Consider the following 19274-nt stretch of genomic DNA (forward strand, 5'->3'; position numbering starts at 1 on the left):
TCTGCGAATATGTCCTAATTCCTGAGAGTGATCTTGTCATCATGTTTGTCAGCTAAGGCTCGAGGAGACTGAAAATTCTTTTGTATTTTCCTCTCTTTTTCCTGTCTGGGAGTCCATGATAGGCTGTTTATTTCAGTAGAGATTGTTCTTAATTTAGTTTACAGGTGCTCTTTTCATGTGTGAATTTGGTACATAAGTTAAAAAAACGCAGGCACTGTTATTTTTTTTAGCTGTTGCCTGTAGACATTAATATTCAGTGTAGTGAAGGGTTTTATGCCCCCACCCCCAGGCTCTTTTTTGCAATCAATAGCCTTTTCCATATGTTTTTTCCTGTCATTATGAATTCCCTAGTTTGTACAGTGCTATTTAATTCCATGTCCTGCTTTTCCATAGAATGCAATAATAGATGATGACGACAGTGGCAATTAGAACTAATGGGCTACTTCTTAGAGATGCTGAATATCCATTAATCCTGTTGAACTTGATCAGAAATTAGGCTATTTTAACATCAAACTTGGAATATTTGCTTTTTTTGTGTGTACAATTCTGCTGCATGTTTCCTTGCAACGCTTTCCTTGATTCATCAGCTTTTAGTTCTCCTTGTTTAGCCTGAGTATTTCCTGTTAATTATTATTTTTCATATTGCCTGAATTACACGAAAAAACCATTACTGTAGAGGTAGTTACAGCTTATTTATGGCTAGAGAAAACTAAGTCTGTGTTACCAAATTTATTTGACTAATGAAAGAGGGACTTTTCTTACTGTTTAGGGCATTTTTTAAAAAGCTTTTTGATTAACAACCATTCTTAATACTAGATAATTTCACATTCACTTCACTGAATGACTTTCCTACTGCAGGACTTTCAACAACTTATGTAGTCTAAGAGAAACACTCAGTTGCTATACTTATATTATGTATCTTCAAAATGTTGTGAAATGAATCATTCCAGATGCCATGTCTGAAATCTTTATTTCCTCATTTGTATCTCTAGCTGTTTTAAAATCTTGGAGATATTTAATGATAGGGGTTTTTTAGGATGAAAAGGAATTAAATAGTCTATTCTACTTAGTTTCATTTTCTAAACTAAATGCAGTAACTGAGGAACATCGTGTTTCACAGAAATAAGGGTGGGAGTCTCAGGGCTGGGCAGAAATTACTCAGTTCTGTTTTGCTGCATTTTGTGTGTGTTCTTCCCTGCTGGAGTTCATTTAGATCAGCACACACTGAGCTGATATTCCAGCTTCTGCAGTTCCAGCATGTTAAACGAATGCCTGCTTATAACACGCTATTCTTTCTATCTTATGTGCACCTAAGGATTTACAAGGACTTGCTTTTTGTACATAATCTGAATTTCAGAACTTCAATCCTGTTGCTTTTTTTAGGGTAGTTGTAAGAGAGAAAACTTTCTCATCAGTCTGTCACTGAAGCTGTGGGATGAACCAATTGAGTGGATCAGTATTTTTAAGAGGAAGGTGGAGAAATCAGCATTATGTGTTTTGCCTTGATGTGAGGAACAATGTAACGTGAAGAGTAACAGACAGTCAAGCCTTGTGTTAAAATAGCAGCTGAATTGTCTCTGTCGAGGCATGGATGTGCTGCAGACTCCATTTCTAAAGACTGTACTGAACCCTTAATCGCTGACTGTGCACTTGACATACAATTAAGCATTTGAGCTTTCCTCTAATCTCTGTGTACAAGAAGATAAAGGATGCTTGGAGACTTGTATCAGTAAGACTATTTATACAGAGCTCACACTGCTAACACTTTTGATGTCCTCTAAGCTTCTGCCTTCATATCCCTGTCAGCTCAATCCACTGCACACATTTTCAGAGTCAAAGTGGCATAAGCCGGGAAGGGGAGAGATGTGTTCACATGCAAGAACACTGGTCACAGTAAGGCTTTCTTCTAGCAGGAGGAGAAATCCTTTCCTTCATCAGTAACTTGTGACAGACTCTACAAACTTAGGGCATAGATAAAGCAATAGGTGTTTCTCATGCAGTGATTATAAAGAGATTTCAAGTGATGAATGTTCAGAAAAGAAACTGGGTTTGTACCAGCACTTCAGACTGTGCTCAGGCACTTTGAAAAGTTAGATCATTGAGGTGCTGCCTTCCTCTGGGGAATGACAACTGTCACAGGGATCTGCAAGAACATGAAACAGTCATGGATCTTTTGTAGCTGAGCTGTAGAAAGGTGCTGTGTGTCAAATTTTGCATCCTTCCCCCCACAGTTTTCAGCAGAGACGTCTGCAGGACACAGATAGACACAGTTCCATAGCTGGAATAGAATTCTCATTTCTTTGGTACTTGTCCATTGTCTTTAAGAAGACTAGTACCAATAGTGGCCATCTTTATCATGAAAACCCTTTCCTGCTGGAGATCTTGTTATTATTTCTTGAATATTATTGCTTCCCTATTATTAGAGATATCTTCTCCCTCATATGTTGCTTGAGCTAAATTAAAAAATTGCAAAGAACCAGTGAGCAGCGGGCAAGCCTTGTACTGAATATAGAGCTTGCACTGAAGAAGCCAATTCTTGACAGAATCTAAGCACTAAGCTGATGTTACAGAAGGTGGTGATTTAGATCTGGACTTAGAGCTACTTTAGTGTGCATGTATGCAACAAAAATAATGGAAGCAAGCACACACTTGAGATGTGCTCACACTTGGGGAGATCCTGATCCACATTCAGCAGCGTTGGCAGAGGTTTTCAGCACTGTGCAGCTGATCCTAAGCTGCTGGGAAAATTGTAGGAAGTATTTGAGTCCTGTGTCAGAGTCAGAAGTGGAAAATGGAAGCCCTTTTGAGTTCAGAACAAGCAGTGCATGAGCATCTTGGGAGAGAATTGAGATATTTCGAGAAACTGAGTGGAGGAAGCTTCTTCAGCTCTTTGTTAGTGACTACTTTGAAATGTCAGATAAAAATAGGGAAAAATGAGAGTTACTGTGGATATTCATTCTTAACAAAGAACATGTCTGATCTCTGGCCCCAGCTGATTTTGTCTCAGACTCTTACCTTCAAAAGACCTGCTGGAGATTGAGTTCTTTGGTTTGCAATATGTATGTAGCATCTTCAGGTTGTGTTTCATTTTCTTTGCTAATTTCACACAGAAGCTGTTGCAGGGACCATGCAAAGGTAAAAAAATAAGAATGATGAAAGAATTGCAACTGAAATTCCATCCTGAACCTTTTCGTATCCCATGATAATTTTATTCTGAGCTGTTATATCTTTGTATAGTTTGTCACAGACCAGTTTGGGGTCATAGAGGGAGCATTCTTCAGTTTCTTGGCCCCCTATACAAGGAAATACAGCAGAGTAAGCAGTATTTAGGGTTGACCTTAAACTGCTGAAGCTCCAATGCATGTGTGAGAAAGGCTGAAAAGGGCTGAGCTGTGTGCATGCCCTTGTGCCCTGACCATTACAGTAGCCATGGTAATATTTTAGATAATTTATTTACAACCACAAGCTAAATGGAATAATTTTTATTTTAGTTTAAATGGTAAATTGTGATATATTAAAAAAATTACTGCAAACACACAAGGTGAGTTCTCTTTCAGCAGAAGTAGGCTGAGTGTTGGAAAGTGTTTATTACTCTGTGCAGCAGATGTCTTGAACAAAACTATAAAAATGTTTCAATCATTGTTTATTAATATGTGTTGAAAAAAACCCAATATACTTTGCTTGTTTATTTCCAGGGCAACGATAAAAGTTACATCTCCTTGGCAGAAGCATTATCATTTGATTTTGAGGGCTGGATATCAGAGTTTTTAGTTATTTCCTGATCGCAAACAGGAGTTTCATAGTGTAGATATTTCAGTTTGTTAATATCCTACAGCTGGAAATGTGGAGGCATAGTCACACTTGATGGTTATTTCTATCCCCTGCAGTCCAAGTACACTTGAAAGTGTTAAGAGTTATTAAAAACTGCTTCTGTAAGTTGAGGGTGTCACAGCTGGTTTTTTTAAGTTCCCTGAGGGTGATAAAGAGAGGGTCACAGGTGAATGTGGTTTGACTACATTTCCTTTGCAATGTATGAAATTGTGCTTTTTATGCTGTTACAAACTTTGAAATTATCTGCTTCAGTGTGTGGGTATCTGTGGTGTGCTACATGCATAAGTGAGTTCCAACAAAGAATTGAAGATAATACTTGGGTCAGATTTATGGTTCTTGTAGAAAACTGTCACAATGAAGAAAAAAAGAGGTAGGAATCTTATTAACTCCTGTATGTCAGTTCACATACACCTGAGTTAGAGTTGGGTAAGTTAACACTTGTTAATTTAGGTACTTGACTCATGTTACAGTTGAGTTGTCACACAGAAAACTGGGAATTTTTGCATAGGAACCATTATCTACTGAGACTCGGTTACTTGTGTATGTGTTTTAGGAAATAACAAGAAATAATGCTATGTTCTGTTTTTGTATCCTAATTCTTACAAATTCATAAAAATTGTGAATCTTGTTATAGTTTTACCTGTTTTAAAAGCATTATCAGAAGGAAAGTTTCCCATGATAAAAAGATTTGGGTGGTTAAATCCTGATTTTGGTGGGGTTGGGCCCAGTTACAACTGTATGAGTTGTGTGAATGGATTAAAAAACCAGAAACAGTAAAACTGATTGTAAGTGCCTTTTAGAATAATGAGGTGAAGCTTATAGTAATTGGATTATGTCTTTGCAAGCAACAGGATTTATTCTTAGGAGATAGGAGTAGATTATATGGAAAGGGAACTGCTCTATCTTTTAAAAATAAATAAACCCCATGAAATGGCGTTCCTCCTTTCTTCATGTGCTCATCTATTTTCATCAAATAGTGTGGCTATCCTGATTGAGTCTTCTCCTGGATATCTCTTCATTAATTCATTGCTTCAGATTTTGAAAGTTCATGAGAAGCAAACTTTCAAAACTAAATTTGATGAATCTTAGGTCAAAGAACTGTTAAAAGAAATTCCAAGTGCAAGTTGCCATTTTCATGTAGGAGAGCCATGGGGATATTTTTATGCATTCATAATTCTTTTTTTATTAATTGTCTGGGTTGTGCCCAAGTAATATTCTTAATGCAAATTACTGTATGTGGTAATTTATCTGTATTAAGAGTAGGATCTGTTAGGTTTCTAAGGTCAAAGGTAAAGTCTATTTTGGCAGTTATTTTTATTCAAATAGCAGAAGTATAAGGATTAATAAACTACTTTTCTTTTTTCTTCCAGATTTCTCAGGGGACAAAATGTTGCTTATTCATACCTTCTACTGTGGCAAAAATGGATTCTTTTCCTCACCAAAAACCAGCAGCATAACACCCATCCAACACCTGCCTCAAGGAACTCTCATTTAAAGTCTATTGTAAGTCAAATTAACCGCTTGCTTAAAGGTAACTTTAATGAGCCGTGTGTCTATTTACAGCTGCAGCCCCGCTGATCTGAGCAGGGCGGCTTTGCTGCAGCCGCTTCTTGAGGCGGGAGAGGCTGCAGGGCTCGGGCGGAGCCCGGTGTCCCCCGGGTGTCCCCTCAGGAGCGGGGCAGGGCTCGGGCTGGGCCCGGTGTCCCCCGGGTGTCCCCTCAGGAGCGGGGCAGGGCTCGGGCCGGGCCCGCGGTCCCGCTGTCCCCCGGGTGTCCCCCGGGTGTCCCCTCAGGAGCGCGGGCTCTGCGCTGTGCGCGGGGGACAGGCCCCGGTGAGAGCGGCTGATCCGCAGTGCAAAGGAAGGCTCAGCCTCCTGACTCAGAGCTCAATTGCTATGACAATTGATTTCAGACGTCGCAGTGGAGAAACAGGGGGTAAAGAGCTCCAAATGTGGGGGTGCAGCTGGTGGGGTTGGCTGTGGAGCTGAAGGATTCTCGTGGTGCCCACAGGCCCAAGTGGAGCTGAAGGATTCTCGTGGTGCCCACAGGCCCAAGTGGAGCTGAAGGATTCTCGTGGTGCCCACAGGCCCAAGTGGGTCACTCCTCATGCAAGGCCGACTTGAAAAAAGTAATGAAATTCCACGTTTTAGATAGCCAAAAATGACTGCTCAGAATGCATGCTTTTCATGCACCGAAGTTAATTTTATGCAGGCCGGTTACATGATAGATGTTTTGGGAGAGAATGCTGTGTTAAGATTAGAGTTTTGGCCGTCATACTGTCTGTATTAGAAAGAAGGATGGCATTTGGAGAAATATATTCAATATTTCAGTATAAGATCTTGCTCTATTGGGACAAAATCATAAATGAGGAAAATGAGAGGAAAAAATAGGGAAAAAATCCAAATGAGGAAGAATTCTAGTTTGTTCATGTTGCTTCTCTGAAGATATATTCTAGTAAAGGAGATGCATGTTACTTAGTGAAACTGCATTTAATAAGAAGTCTCAGATTAACATCTGAAAGCCTAGTTGTCATTTTTCAGTGCAATATAATACTGCCTACTTCTATATCACTCTCACAGATAAAAGAATAATTAATACTTGAATTAGTTTTTAAATTAAGGTAATTGTTTCAGAGAAATTCTGACTTTATCAGTGTCATTACATTTATCCTTTGCACAGCTACTTTCTGTTAGAAAACAACACTCGATGAGGGCCCTTGTGAATAAAATAAGGGAAACATTGTAATTGACTTACATTCATTCTCCATAAAATGTTTTATCTTGTTATCTATATCATGTTTTCTTGTTTGTAAAAACAATGTTATAGCAATGGGGGTGTTTTATCCTGAAAAAATACATGCAGGGATGTAGAAGATCCTTACCTGAAAAGGCTATGTCTCTTGCTTGGTTTATTCCAGTTCAGGACCCCTGTTTCTATGGACTTCTTGTTTATCTGTGACATTTTTTCCTTCTGAGAATGTAACCACTCTTAAGTAAGAAAAATGGTGTTATGAAAACCCTCTGAAGCTCCATGAAAATACTGTTGTAAAAATCTCATCTAAAGATAATTTAGCTGTGTCCTTCATTATAGTTCTGGCTTGAAATAATTCAAATATGTAAACAAATAGTAGACACTTCAAATAGCATTTCTTGATGTATTTATCCTAGAACTAGACCTGAAGTACTTGAACAGTTCTCTTGGACAGCCCTACTTTGACAGTTCCCACAGAGCTGAGGATTCTTCAGCACAGCTTCTTTCTTTCTGTGGGTTTTTTTTCATTTCTGTGTCTAATGTACCTGTTCAGGACTTGTCTGTGCAAGATACCAGGGAAAATTAATGCAAATCAACTAAATGTAGGAATTTGAAGAGGGCAGCTTAAATCCCACCAAGTCCCTGTGTGCACTATCCCATTTATAATTAAAGTGGCCTCCAGTGAATTCAGTTTAACTCACTTGGAAGGCAAGATGAGCCAAACCAAATTAAGGCCAGTAATTTATTCACAGATGAAAGTCTTTCTAAAGGAATTTATTGGATATAGACAAAGCCAGTTAAATTAGTTGGGTTAGTTTTCCTGAGTTCCATTGTGTAGCTAAAACCTTACTAATAATATCTGATTTGAGCTTTTACTTTTTGTCATTTTTGTTCTCCTTTTGTTCCAAAACTCTGATATTTGAGACTTGACAAGGTAGATGACCCTTACCAAATGCTGTCCTGTATTTTTACTGTGTTTTGAGAGTCCACATCTTAACATATAAATGCCCCACTTTGCCATCAGGTCTAGTTCACAGTAACCTTTTGTTTAGGTAATTACCATCGATTTGGCTTCTTCAACTAATGCCTTTTAATCCAGTTAGCAGAAAAAAAAATACCATCTCCACTTTCTTAAGTGGCCTGCATTAACTACCACTTCCCTTAAAGCTGCTGTTCTCCTAAACAAATCTTCTCTACTGAACGTGATTGTTTAATTATAGATTTTTTCCTTAATAGTTTAAACTAATGAAGAGTGATTTAATTTCCTAGTATTGTCAATATTGTAGAGGTATGGCATTTCCCATCAGCTGTGGCCTGTCAGAAAGAATTACTTTCAAGGTGTCAAGCTGTGCACCAAGAGGGTCTTTGTGCCTCCCCGGGCAGCCAGGAGCTGAGTGTCCCTCTGTGCACTGCCAGAGCCAGCAGGGCTCCAGCAGCCCCTGTCACCCTGCAGGGACACACAAACAGCCCGGGGAGCTGCCTTAATGCAAGCACTGGGTGTCTCCCCACTGGTTTCCCAGAGCACCAAGGCTCTGCATCTTATTGCTGCTGCTCATTTCATCCTTCCTTTGAAAATTTGAAAATTAGGAAAGTGAAAGATCTTAGTTGCAGCTTAGTCATTCTGTCTTCCTGAGGATTCATCCAGTGGCTGCTGTTTTCTGTCTGTTCCTCACTTGGGTTTTGTCAGCTGTGTCTGTTCTGAATGCATGGGATGGGATTTGTTTTAACATGGTTGCTTTTGCTTCATTAGTTAGCCCTGTACATCTCTTTAAGTTCTTTAGAAAAAAAAAATTCATATCATTTAACTGGTGAAGCGATTTGATTTTGAAGAAGCTAAATTTAGATTCAGGTGAGGACTGTTTACTTCCAAGTATGGCTCAGCTTTGAGAGAGAGGTACTTAAAGGAGAAGAAAAGATCAAATGTAACTGAGATTATACTAAATTGATTTCAAGTCCTATTAGCCCATCTTAACATTTCAAAGTAATCAGTATCTCCTCTTTAAATACATTAAAAATGCTTTTTCTTATAATATACAAGAAATTGTCCAATTCCACTGCCTCTTGTGTTTGCACTATATAAATAAGAAATTTTTTAGGGAAGAAGTTTGGCCAGAAAGTGAGTGAAAACCAAGGTGTTTCTGTGTGTTGGTGGCCAAGATGTTTCAATTTCCATTCAGTTCAAAGTGAGGTTTGTGTGAGGTTTCATTTCATTTGAAATGAAAGCTGCAGGTGTGTAGTGTTACCATGGGAGGAGGGTGCTCATGGACAGGTGGTGTGAGTGAATGGTTGTGTTAGCTCTGCTGGGTGTGTGTATTTAAAGTGGGAGTTGTGTTAGTGCTCTGAGAAGCCATCGAGAGCAAAGGTGGTGCTGATGGTTCCTTAGGTGAGGAGAGACCACGTCCGTCTGGGGAGAAGTGGTCTGAGAGGCTTCTGAGTCACTGCCTCCTTTAGAATTTATCATTTATTTTCTTTCTTGCTTACTTTCTACACTTCCATCTCAGTATTTCACAGCTGATAGTAGTTTTCTGCCAAAGATAATATTTTAAGACTTTTTCTGTTGGGTTTTATTCACGTTTCGTTTGGTTTTTTAATCTAAATTCTAGAGGAATGAGCAAACAACTTCCATGGGGAAAAAAAGCAGTGTTAGTTCAAATGTATGCAGAGAGGGTCCTGCCAGCTCTGCTCTTTGCTTCCAGAGTATAGATTCTATGTGGTAATTCTGAGGTGATGGTGACATCATAAATGCAGAGAGTGTGCTTGTCTTTTGCTCTGAGAAGGATGTCTTTTTTTGCTGTTGAAAATACTGAAGTAATGCTGATTCTGAGGCAATGATGAATTGGCTTCTCCAAGCTGATACACTCTTCAGCTCCCCAAACTTCTGAGCACTCTCAGCCCCCACACAGTGACTGTACTTGAGTGCCCAGCTGGTGCATTTTAAATTAACACTCATTATACTACTGAGTCACTTCTGGTGGTGCTCTGAAATGCACCAATGCTTTGTATCATCTCTGGCAGGTTCCTTTAGTTTGATCCATATGTTTCCGTCCTGCTGCCTAAGATTAATTTTGTTCTTTCTTGTAGTCACCAAGGAAATTAGTTGTGTTCAGTTTCTGGTGATCTTTTTGTACAGATTGCTGCTGTTGAGTACACTGTATCTATGTATGGGTGTTTGTTAAAAATAAAAGTAGCGGTTTTGTCCTGCGTTTGCATTGGAACAGATTCAGTTGAGACAGATCTTAGATGTCAAATTTGGCCCTAATCCATTAAGGTAGTTCTCTTTCCAAAAAATCTGCATTCCTTTTTAACTAGTCTCCTCAGTATTTCCAGCTCTCCTTCTGTTACTGCATCTTCATTAGGATTACCTTTTAGAAGTGTTTCCCTTGCACAGAGGTGATCCACTGCTCTTTGTGGTCCTTCCCTGGACTCGCTCCAACATGTCCATGTCATTCTTGTGTTGTGGATCCAGAAATGGACATAATGTTCCAGACAAGTCTTGCCAGGACTGAGTAGAGGGGAAAAGATCACCTCCCCTGCTGTCCTCATGTGGCCTAAACATAATGATGCATTTGTAGAAATGGTATAAAAGATGTGAAAAGGGCGATGGTACGGGGTAGAGGCCATAAGAGCATGAAGTGGGTGGAATTATCCACAGTGTAATCTACCTTTGTCCTGAAAAACATGGAATTGGTATCCACAGAGCACAGGAGCTGTGAGGGAGCTTGAGTTGTCTAGCCTGGAGAAAAGGGGGCTGGGGTCACCTTACTGCTCTGCCCTGAAAGAAGGGTGTGGTGAGACGGGTGTCACTCTCTTCTCCCAGGTGACAGTGACAGGATAAGAGCACGTGGCTTTAGGACACTCCAGAGGAGGTTCTGGTTGGACATCAGGAGGAGTTTCTTGATGAAAATGGGAATGGGCTGCTGAGGGAGGTGGTGGAGTCACTGTCCCTGCAGATGTTTAAGGAAAGACTGGACATGGCACTCACTGCCATGGTCTAGTTGATAAGGTGCTGTCAGGTCATGGGTTGGATTTAATCATCTCAGAGGACTTTTCCAGTCTCATGGATTCCGTGATCATAAAAGCATCTTCCAACTGTAACAATTCAATGATTCTGTGATTTTATATCCCACAAATTTTAGTTTGTTGGACTAAGTTGGGTTTAGTGGCCAGTCCCCAAGGGTGAGGCTGAGAAGGACCCCACCCTCCTGAGACAGAAGGTAAATGATGTTTGCATTGTAGCTGGGATATGGACTTGCAGAAAAAGCTCATGTCTGAGAAAGCAAAGGCATTCCATTTTTCAGACTAAGTATAACCAGGTAGCTACACATGAAGTAGGAAAGGACTGCTTCATTTGGGGGACAGTGAAATTAATTGGATTCCAATTTCTTTCACAGTTTATTTCCCTGTAGCTGTGGTGCAAGCAAGAGCCAACCAACATCATCTGCTGCCAATAGAAAATCTCGATGCCAGTCCTTACCCTTGGCATGAGGTAAAGTCGCCACCAAGCCTGTGAGGAGGAATCAACAGGAAAAATCCAATTAAATGCTCAAAGGTAAACTTTGACCAGTGAATAACAAGCATGAAAGTAAAACATACTTTTCCTTACCTTGTGTATTGTTTAATTTCATCCTGTTTTCTTTACTTTGAACTATTCCAGCAGCAGTGCAGGCAGGGTTGAAGTATGGAAATATGCTTAAGATGACTGTGTTTTAAATTCCAGCTGTTTTAATAGCTTGCCTAGCATGAACTCCTCTTGTGGTGCCTGCTTTAATTTCTATTTTGTGTTTGTAAAGAGCATTGCCTAGAAGGAGGAGATTCCTATTTTCAGGAATTAAAAGAAGATGCAAAATGCAGTAGAGCAGGCATATTTTTGTTGGCCGTGATTTGGCAAGAAAAATTCCCATGCCAGACATTGTCACATTTCACTTGGGCAAAACATGATCTGCTTCCTAACAGGTCCCTGGGCGACTGTGCCCCTAGGAGAGCACGCTGGTAAGATTATCCCCCACAGACTGCTCATAAACACAGGAAAATTGTTCAGCAGCTACAGCATTGGTCACCAATAAAGGGAAAAAAACCAAATAAACCTCATAAATTACTGCAATATTAGCTATTATGAACACTGGTTTAGCCACAGGTCTAGAAAAGGAAAGAAGAAAACTAACTCCATCCCAGCCAGATCCAGCACAACAGAGAATCTGAAAATTACAGAAGATGTATTGGCAAGGCAAATAAAAACAAATCCTAAGCCCTGATGTGTGTGTGTGTTAGCATTAATAAGGCAAAAGAGCTCAAGACATTTAAATCCTTGCTAAACCTCAGGTTATGAGCAGTGACAATGATCTGGTGATTGTGCTTTTAATAAACCGATCTTGTGTTTAGCTGAATTGGAGTCAAGTTGCAAAGCTGTTTATGAGCTGCACATAAGAAAAATCAATAAAAATATGAAATACTAAGACAGAGAAAACCTTCCAGTCTGAGTGATCAACAGCTCTAGGCTAAGGCAGAGATGGATGACAAATGCTGTTTATTTTAATATGCTGCAATTTGTATGTTTTAGCTTTTTTCATAGTCTTGTTTAGGAAATAGAGGAAAAATGTTGCTTCCATCACCTGGGAGTATATTCTAAACCCTGTTTCTTTTTCTGCTTGGCAGATGGAGACCTTTTAGCCAGCCAGTGAATCCTGCTGCTGCATGTCTGGCAGCACCTCTGAATGATCACATGACTCTTGATATGGATGCAGTCCTGTCAGACTTTGTTCGGTCCACAGGGGCAGAACCGGGTCTGGCAAGAGACTTACTGGAAGGTAAACTGTTGGGACACAACCATTTCCTGTGTTCACTGCTTGCTCAAACCAAGAACCAGTCATAACAAGAGAGCTCTGGGCTATGGAAACAGCTATTTCTTAGTATTTTTACCAAGTCAACTTGTAATAAGCTGACCATAGATTATACTAAGGCAGGTGTTTTTAACAAAAACTTTAAAACTCCTTAGTTCTAGATCGCTGTGTTAAGTTACTGAGAGTCAAGCCCTAAATATTTATGTGCCAGTGAGAGAAGGGAGGAGACTTCAGCTGAATTTTTACATTCAGCTGCCTGGAAGTAATTGTTAAAGTTTCTCAGATCACTGTGTTTAGACTGAAGTGTAGTCTGAAAAGGATTTACTGTACAGTGATAGAGACACCAGAGGTATTCTCAGGTCCCAGGGGTTAATATGCATACCTGAACTTCACAGCATGGGAGCCAAGTGGCTAGATTGAAAAACAAGCTGTATGAGAAAAATAACTGTATTTATTCATTTTGTTCTAGTTGTTTCAGGTTCATAGGCTTAAAAGTGGAAAGACACCATTGATATTTGAGAGTATTTCATAATAGTTGGGTTTGTGCATTTCTTCTCATGTGGGCTAACAAAAATTGTGAAGATGGGAGGTTGGAAAACAGTAGATGATATCTGTAAATTGCAAGTTGGGTCTGTGGGCATGAGACTCCCATACTGGACTTGCTGCCTGAGAAGTTTGGGGGTTGCTTTCTTTCTTTTTTATCTTAATATGCTCTAAGAAATTGTGTTAAATCAAAGTAACTACTGCACAGCTACAACAGACATGAAAGTATCCCTCATGTTATGTATCTCCTTTTTGCAAGAGCTGTTTCACTTTATGTATACTGAAAGCTTTTCATTTTGTGGTAAGTTCTGCCTTTACTCTGGACTTTTCAGTAATAAGGCATGATAGATTATTTACATAGAGATGCACACAATTCAGCAGCATTTCCCAGGTCATCAGATACATGAAATAAAATTCTTTGCCTAGCAAAGAATATTAGCATAGGCTTGCTATATTTAAGAGCCCTCTGTTTTGTCTGACTGATTTGATCAACCTGTCATTCTTGCCTAGAGCCTGTCTTAGTCTGATGGTCTTTTAGAAAAAAGAACATGAGATTTTCCTCAGCTATATCAGGACAGATTGTCAGCTATCGTGCTGATAGAGCACTGCCAAAATTTCAAAGGGTTCCTACATATCACAGGTCCTTCAGAAGAGTCACTTACCTTGATTTCCTTTCTATAAAGAGCAATGCTTTCAAATAAATATCGAATAGAGTTTCTCTGTGTTGTACTTCTCATTTCTGTAGATGAATAGATTCACATCGAACATTCTAACAAAGAAATAAGCAGTAAACAATCTAATTATTCTGACAGGCTAATAGACATATGCCTCTGCCCCAAATCATTTCCTCCTACACAGGAATTTCTCAAAGTAAAAGGGATTGTTCCTAGTTCTGAACAAGATGTGCTCAGACAACAATTTCAGCACTTGTGGCTGTAGCTACATTTGTGTAACAGCTTCTAACACTGCTCATATCTTGTGCTGGGAGACAGTCATTGATGGAGTGGTTTCTCATTTGTTTAAAAGAGACACAACAGGGATTGCCACCCTCACAGCCTTTTGACTATCCCAGTGTGTCAGTTCTCTGTGAGCAGCACTGAAACCCAAGGAGTAGTTTCTTAACAATAATATAAACAATATTGAGAAGAGCAACCCCCCCTCCATGGTGCCAATGCCTTGTACCCAGCCTTGGAATGATGATGTCCATAGTTACAATCAAACTTCAAAAACAGGCATTTGAAACAGATTTCGAAAACTTTGAAACAAATATGTCCCAGAATTTTCAAGGTTTGATTATTAGTAGCCCTTGGAGCCAAAAAAGACTTGTGTAGACCCTCATTTCCATGTAATTACAAGTTTTGGTCAGATCTTCTATGATCCTTTGCTCTTTCTGACCCCCTTAAAAATTCTGTTTTTGTAGCTTGCTCAGGCTGAATTTTCACAGTGTGCTCCTATAGAGTAACACCTCCTCTTCAGAGCCAATGCTCTTTCTCTTGTTCATCCTTGGGGGAAGTTTCTTCAATTTCACTCTCCTGTAGATAAGCAAGGATACCAATCTCTGCTTCCTTATCCAATTATCTTAACATATTAATTGTTTTGCTTTGATTATATCCTGCTATATCCACAGCACAGTTGTGCACAGTATGGGTTGTTTGTCCCAGCAGCGAGTGAGTTAAACACACACTGACTGTTGTGCAAATAGCTAAAAAATCTATACATTACATATAGATTTTCTACATTGCCAGAAGCTACCCTAAATGTTGGCTCACTCGATGTTTCTATACTGTGCCTATCCTGCTGGTAAAATCCCTGCAGTTTTCTTCTGCTGAGCTTTTTATTGAGTGCAGCAGCTTGTCTCTCTAGCTCTGAAAACATTCTGCTGGTTGTGCTTGACATGTTTCTCTTTCAGAAAGTGTCCATCCTGCTTTTGAAATGAAGAGGCAAAGAGATTTAAAAAATAATCGCTATATAACATTTTCATGGCTAGTATCTGGTATAAAAGTCTAATATTGCATTTCCATATTTATTATTTATATGGCTATTTCAAATTAATTATAAATTAATATTCATTAATTTCAATTACATATCATTAGCTGTACCTATTGTGTGTTAGTGGATTATACACACATGCTAAACCATTTGTTCCTTAGAAATGTTATTTTCCATCTGTACTTTCATTTTTAGATGATTACTTACCAATTCTTTCATGTTCCATTTCCTATCTCGGAGATGTTTGCCACTTCCTGAGGTTTTTACCTTGTTTATGTGCTCTCAAGAACTGAAAGCATTCTTGTGTATGTGAGGTGGTGGAGAGTAGAAATTACATTTTGTGAACCTTCACTGGGTCTGCCTTTTCAGCCGTTCATTCTCAGCCTTTGCAGATTTTTATACAAACAGCCTGACAAAAGCCTTCACTTGTGTGGTTAATACTGACAGAGCAATTTGACAATAAATGTGACCCAGGTGACAGAAATAACACCCTTAGCAAAACAGTTTGAGAAGCCTGTGCTGGCAGACGTGTATCACTGCCTTGGGCAGGAGTGAATTCAGAAACGGATCAGCCTGGAGTCACAGGGAAATGGGAAATCAGCTGCAAGACTCTCCAGATGTCACCTCTGTGTTCAAGGCACCTTCTAGTCCCTGGGGAGACTCCTTTGGCTCACTCAGCTTTGGGAACGTTCCTAAGCATCAACTGAGAGCTCTGCATGGTGGAGAATTGATTTCTCTTCAGCTGTGTGAGCTCCAACTTCCCCAACATCTAGGAATGAGGAGGGCACATCCCTTTCCCTCCTGGATGGTCTGAGCTGGCACGTCGATTCTCCCCCACACAGAATGTAATACTGGTGTGTTTATGTATAATCTACTTGAAATGTGCCCTAAGGCAGAAAAACCATTAAAGAAAATAGTTTAATCTGTAAAACAGGTTGTACTGTATGTGGTTCACAGTGTCAGGGCTGTAGGTGTGGATGAACTCAGAGATCACTGATAGATCAGGAGAAAGCAGCTCAGTTTTTAGGGAGCAGCAGGTGTGCTGGCAGGGACCCCTGGAATAGAGGGGGAAGGCATAGGATGAAATACTTTAAAATTCCAACAGTGTAGGCAATCATCAGGTACTAGAGAATTTGTGAAATAATAATAATAATAAATACAAGCTCATCCAAAAGAATATATTTATATAGAATTAAAAGAATATATTTAACTGAAAAGTTGTCCTTCGACTTGTATAAATTATTTAATTTATTTATATAAATGATGTGGTATTTCACCATTCTATAAAAATAACTGCTGTCTATTTCCAGCTTCAAACAGCACTTAATTGAGGGATACATAGCTGACCATGAACTCAGGAACTGGGAGATTGGCTTTCCAGCCATGAAATGTGAGCAGGAAAGGTGACTGACCCCATGGAACAAGACAGAACTGCAGTACAGAGACATCTCCTCAAAGAACAATGTATACAAGCAGAATTCAAAGAAAAGCGTGTAATTTATAGAGAGGGAGAGAGACATTTACAGTGATGTCATGTGATTGAGTGTACAAAACTAACTCCCCAAAAATAGTCTCTCATTCTCTTCTCCCTCAGATGGTTCCTTTTTTAGTTCTCTTGTGGAAGGCTTGGCAATGGGAAGAGGAAGCTGAGCTGCTACCAATGTCTCATTAAACAGAGAGCAAAACTGTCATTTCCAGCTGCCTGTTCAGTTTGGAGTGACTTTGCATTCTAGCAGAAAATGAGGCATGTGTTAACAATGGCCTTGCTCTATTATTGTCCTTTCAGAACATGGACCAAAATTAAATCTTGTTTTAAAGCATATGGTCTAATTTTATCCTAATTTTGTGTATTAGTTTTTCAGAAGGAAAAAAGCTGGTCTGAAGTTCTTCTTACCTTTTGCCTGTAAATATTTGTTAATCTACTTCATGCCAAACAGGAAGAAGTGCCTGCATTTAAACTGAACTTGAGGACTGCTTTATTAGCAGTTGGTTTGTAAAGACAGACTTCTTTGCATTAGCCTGGGGTGTTTCTGTGTTGCCTTCCAGTTGCATCTACAGGTGCATTTCATAGATACTGTCTTGATGCTCAGTGCTTCCTCAGATTATTCTTCTCTAACTGAAAGTTAACTTGTTGCCCACTCAGCTGATGTTGTCCCATAGTGACTGTATCCCACTGGGTCCATTGGTCCTGTTCCACTCCAGGAAACGTTTCCTGTCCCTTTGAACATTTCCTCTGCTGAAGTCCTGTCTATGTTGCTTCAAGTTGCCTTTCATTGTGGTTCTTAATATTTAGATCTTTCCTAGCTCCCCATCTCAAATTGCATCCTTTCCAGCATTTTATTTATCATTAAATCAGGAATTTCTGGTGACCTTTCAAATGTTCTTTTTAACATATTGGAGTAGGTGGATATTTGAAAGCTTGGGGGGCGGGGGGAACTGTGTAATAGTTACAAGTTTGCTTTTCCTACTAATTAATGATAAAATCCTCTTGGTTTTCATTATACCTGATTTAAGAAGTGAAAGACAACAGATTTATTAACTACTGTGACTCCACTAAGCTATAATGTTCTAGCCAAAACAGAGTACAAAGCAAAATCCCAAAGACTAAATAATATCACATTGCTCTGGGGTTACAGCACTGGAGAATGCCCTCGTACACCCCACCTGGAGGGCTGCATCCAGCATTGCTCCCCCAATGGACCTCTCAGGGCGTGTCCAGAGGAGGCCAGCAAGATGCTCAGAGGGCTGGAGCACCTTTGCTATGACACCTGTGGGCTGTTGGGGAAGAGAAGGCTCTGGGAAGACCTTAGAGCACCTTCCTAAAAGGGCTCCAAGAGAGCTGGACAAGAGCACGAGTGATAACACAAGGGGGAATGGCTTCAAACTGAAAGACGGCAGGGTTAGATTAAATATTGGGAAGAAACTCTTCCCTGTGAGGGTGGTGAGGCCCTGACTCAGGTTGTCCAGATGAGCTGTGGATGCCCCTGGATCCCTGGCAGTGCCCAAGGCCAGGCTGGATGTGGCTTGGAGCAGCCTGGTCCTGTGGAAGGTGTCCCTGCCCCTGGCAAGGGGATGGACATGAAATGATCTTAGAGGTTCCTTCCAACCTAAACCACTCTTTGAGTCTGTAATTTTATCAATGCTTCTAAGGTGAATCCTAGTCGTGCTGTTCTTTAGCACTTTGTTTATTAACCCTCTGCTAATCTAGTTTGAGGTGGTAAGACAAAAAATTGGTAAGTGGTTTCTTAGACCATATATTGTTTTATTTAAATCTTTGTTTTTCCTTCAGGCTCATGATGCCTCCTGTTGTTATTCAAGGAACCATTATTTAGGGCAGAAGCTTCACAGTGTAGCTGTGTTTATTTCTGAATTTCCCTTTTATGTAGGCGTCTGCTATCTCTGACATTAAAACATCAGGACCAGCCTTCAGCCACAGTGTATCTTCCATTTCTTACTCAGCTGCACTTTTTTTTTTTCTTTTTGTATGTGTTGATTTTCCTCCAAACAAGGGGGAAAGGACCTGGTTTTGAAGCAGAGACCTTTGAGTGTTGTTAAATTGCCCACCTGCTGACTCACGAAGCACATGTAGTTCAGGAAGCAGTTGCTCAGTAAGAGTGTTGTTTCTGTTCAGTCAGTGAGTTGATTTGGTTCCAGCACCCTGATCATGATTCCTCTACCTGTGTTTTCTAACCAGCTTTGTGCTGCTCCAGCTTTTTTGCTGACTGATATTCTCTGGCCATTTTGAAACACTGGAAGTGTTTCCTGCAAACCTACTGTGTTGGTGCTGGTTGGGAGCAAATTGTTCCTGATACAGAGCTGCCAGTGGCTTGTCGTCTGATGGGATTGTGTGCACTGGAATAACGTTGTTATGCCTCTGGAATGCCTTTTTAAATACAATCATATGTCATATAAACAAAGAAGCAGTCAGTGAATGGGGTGCATCAGATAAGTAACAGTGAAACGAAAATAGCAGAGAATCTAAAAAATAGTCCTGTGTTGGTTTTGTCTGTCAAATTGCAAAAAAAGCTTTTACTTGACTTAATTGATGAAATTATGCAGAATAAAGTAACTGCCTGTTGCTTGTCCTTCAGACATAACCTCTGTGGGGGTAGGAAGGACTGGCCCTTTCTCTTGGGCCAGTGCAGGAGATGGCAAAGACAGTGAGAGGTGTGACAGAGAAGGGAGTGTGAGGAGCAGGGTCTGGGAGATGTCAGAGGAGAACATGGCAGACAGATACAAACAGAACTTAGGAGAAGACTTCCCCTTTCCCTTCTCTGGGGGCCAGAGGGGCTCTGTGCAGCCTGCCCCAAACCAAGGGGCCAGT

The 19274-nt window shown here is 40.1% G+C and overlaps 1 protein-coding gene across 4 annotated transcripts in view; it reads left to right on the forward strand.

The window, feature by feature from the left end:
• OTUD7A (OTU deubiquitinase 7A) overlaps nucleotides 1-19274 on the forward strand; it is a 101951-nt gene that overhangs the window by 48482 nt on the left and 34195 nt on the right. For all 4 annotated transcript variants that reach the window (XM_063413080.1, XM_063413079.1, XM_063413083.1 and 1 more), the window contains exons 5-7: nucleotides 5202-5334; nucleotides 10973-11130; nucleotides 12234-12385. In XM_063413080.1, the coding sequence (XP_063269150.1) occupies nucleotides 12301-12385 (85 nt within the window). In that variant the 5' untranslated portion in view covers nucleotides 5202-5334; nucleotides 10973-11130; nucleotides 12234-12300. The remainder of the gene's footprint in view (nucleotides 1-5201; nucleotides 5335-10972; nucleotides 11131-12233; nucleotides 12386-19274) is intronic.

Source organism: Prinia subflava, chromosome 15 (genome assembly GCF_021018805.1).
Source record: "Prinia subflava isolate CZ2003 ecotype Zambia chromosome 15, Cam_Psub_1.2, whole genome shotgun sequence".
NCBI classification, from domain to species: domain Eukaryota; kingdom Metazoa; phylum Chordata; class Aves; order Passeriformes; family Cisticolidae; genus Prinia; species Prinia subflava.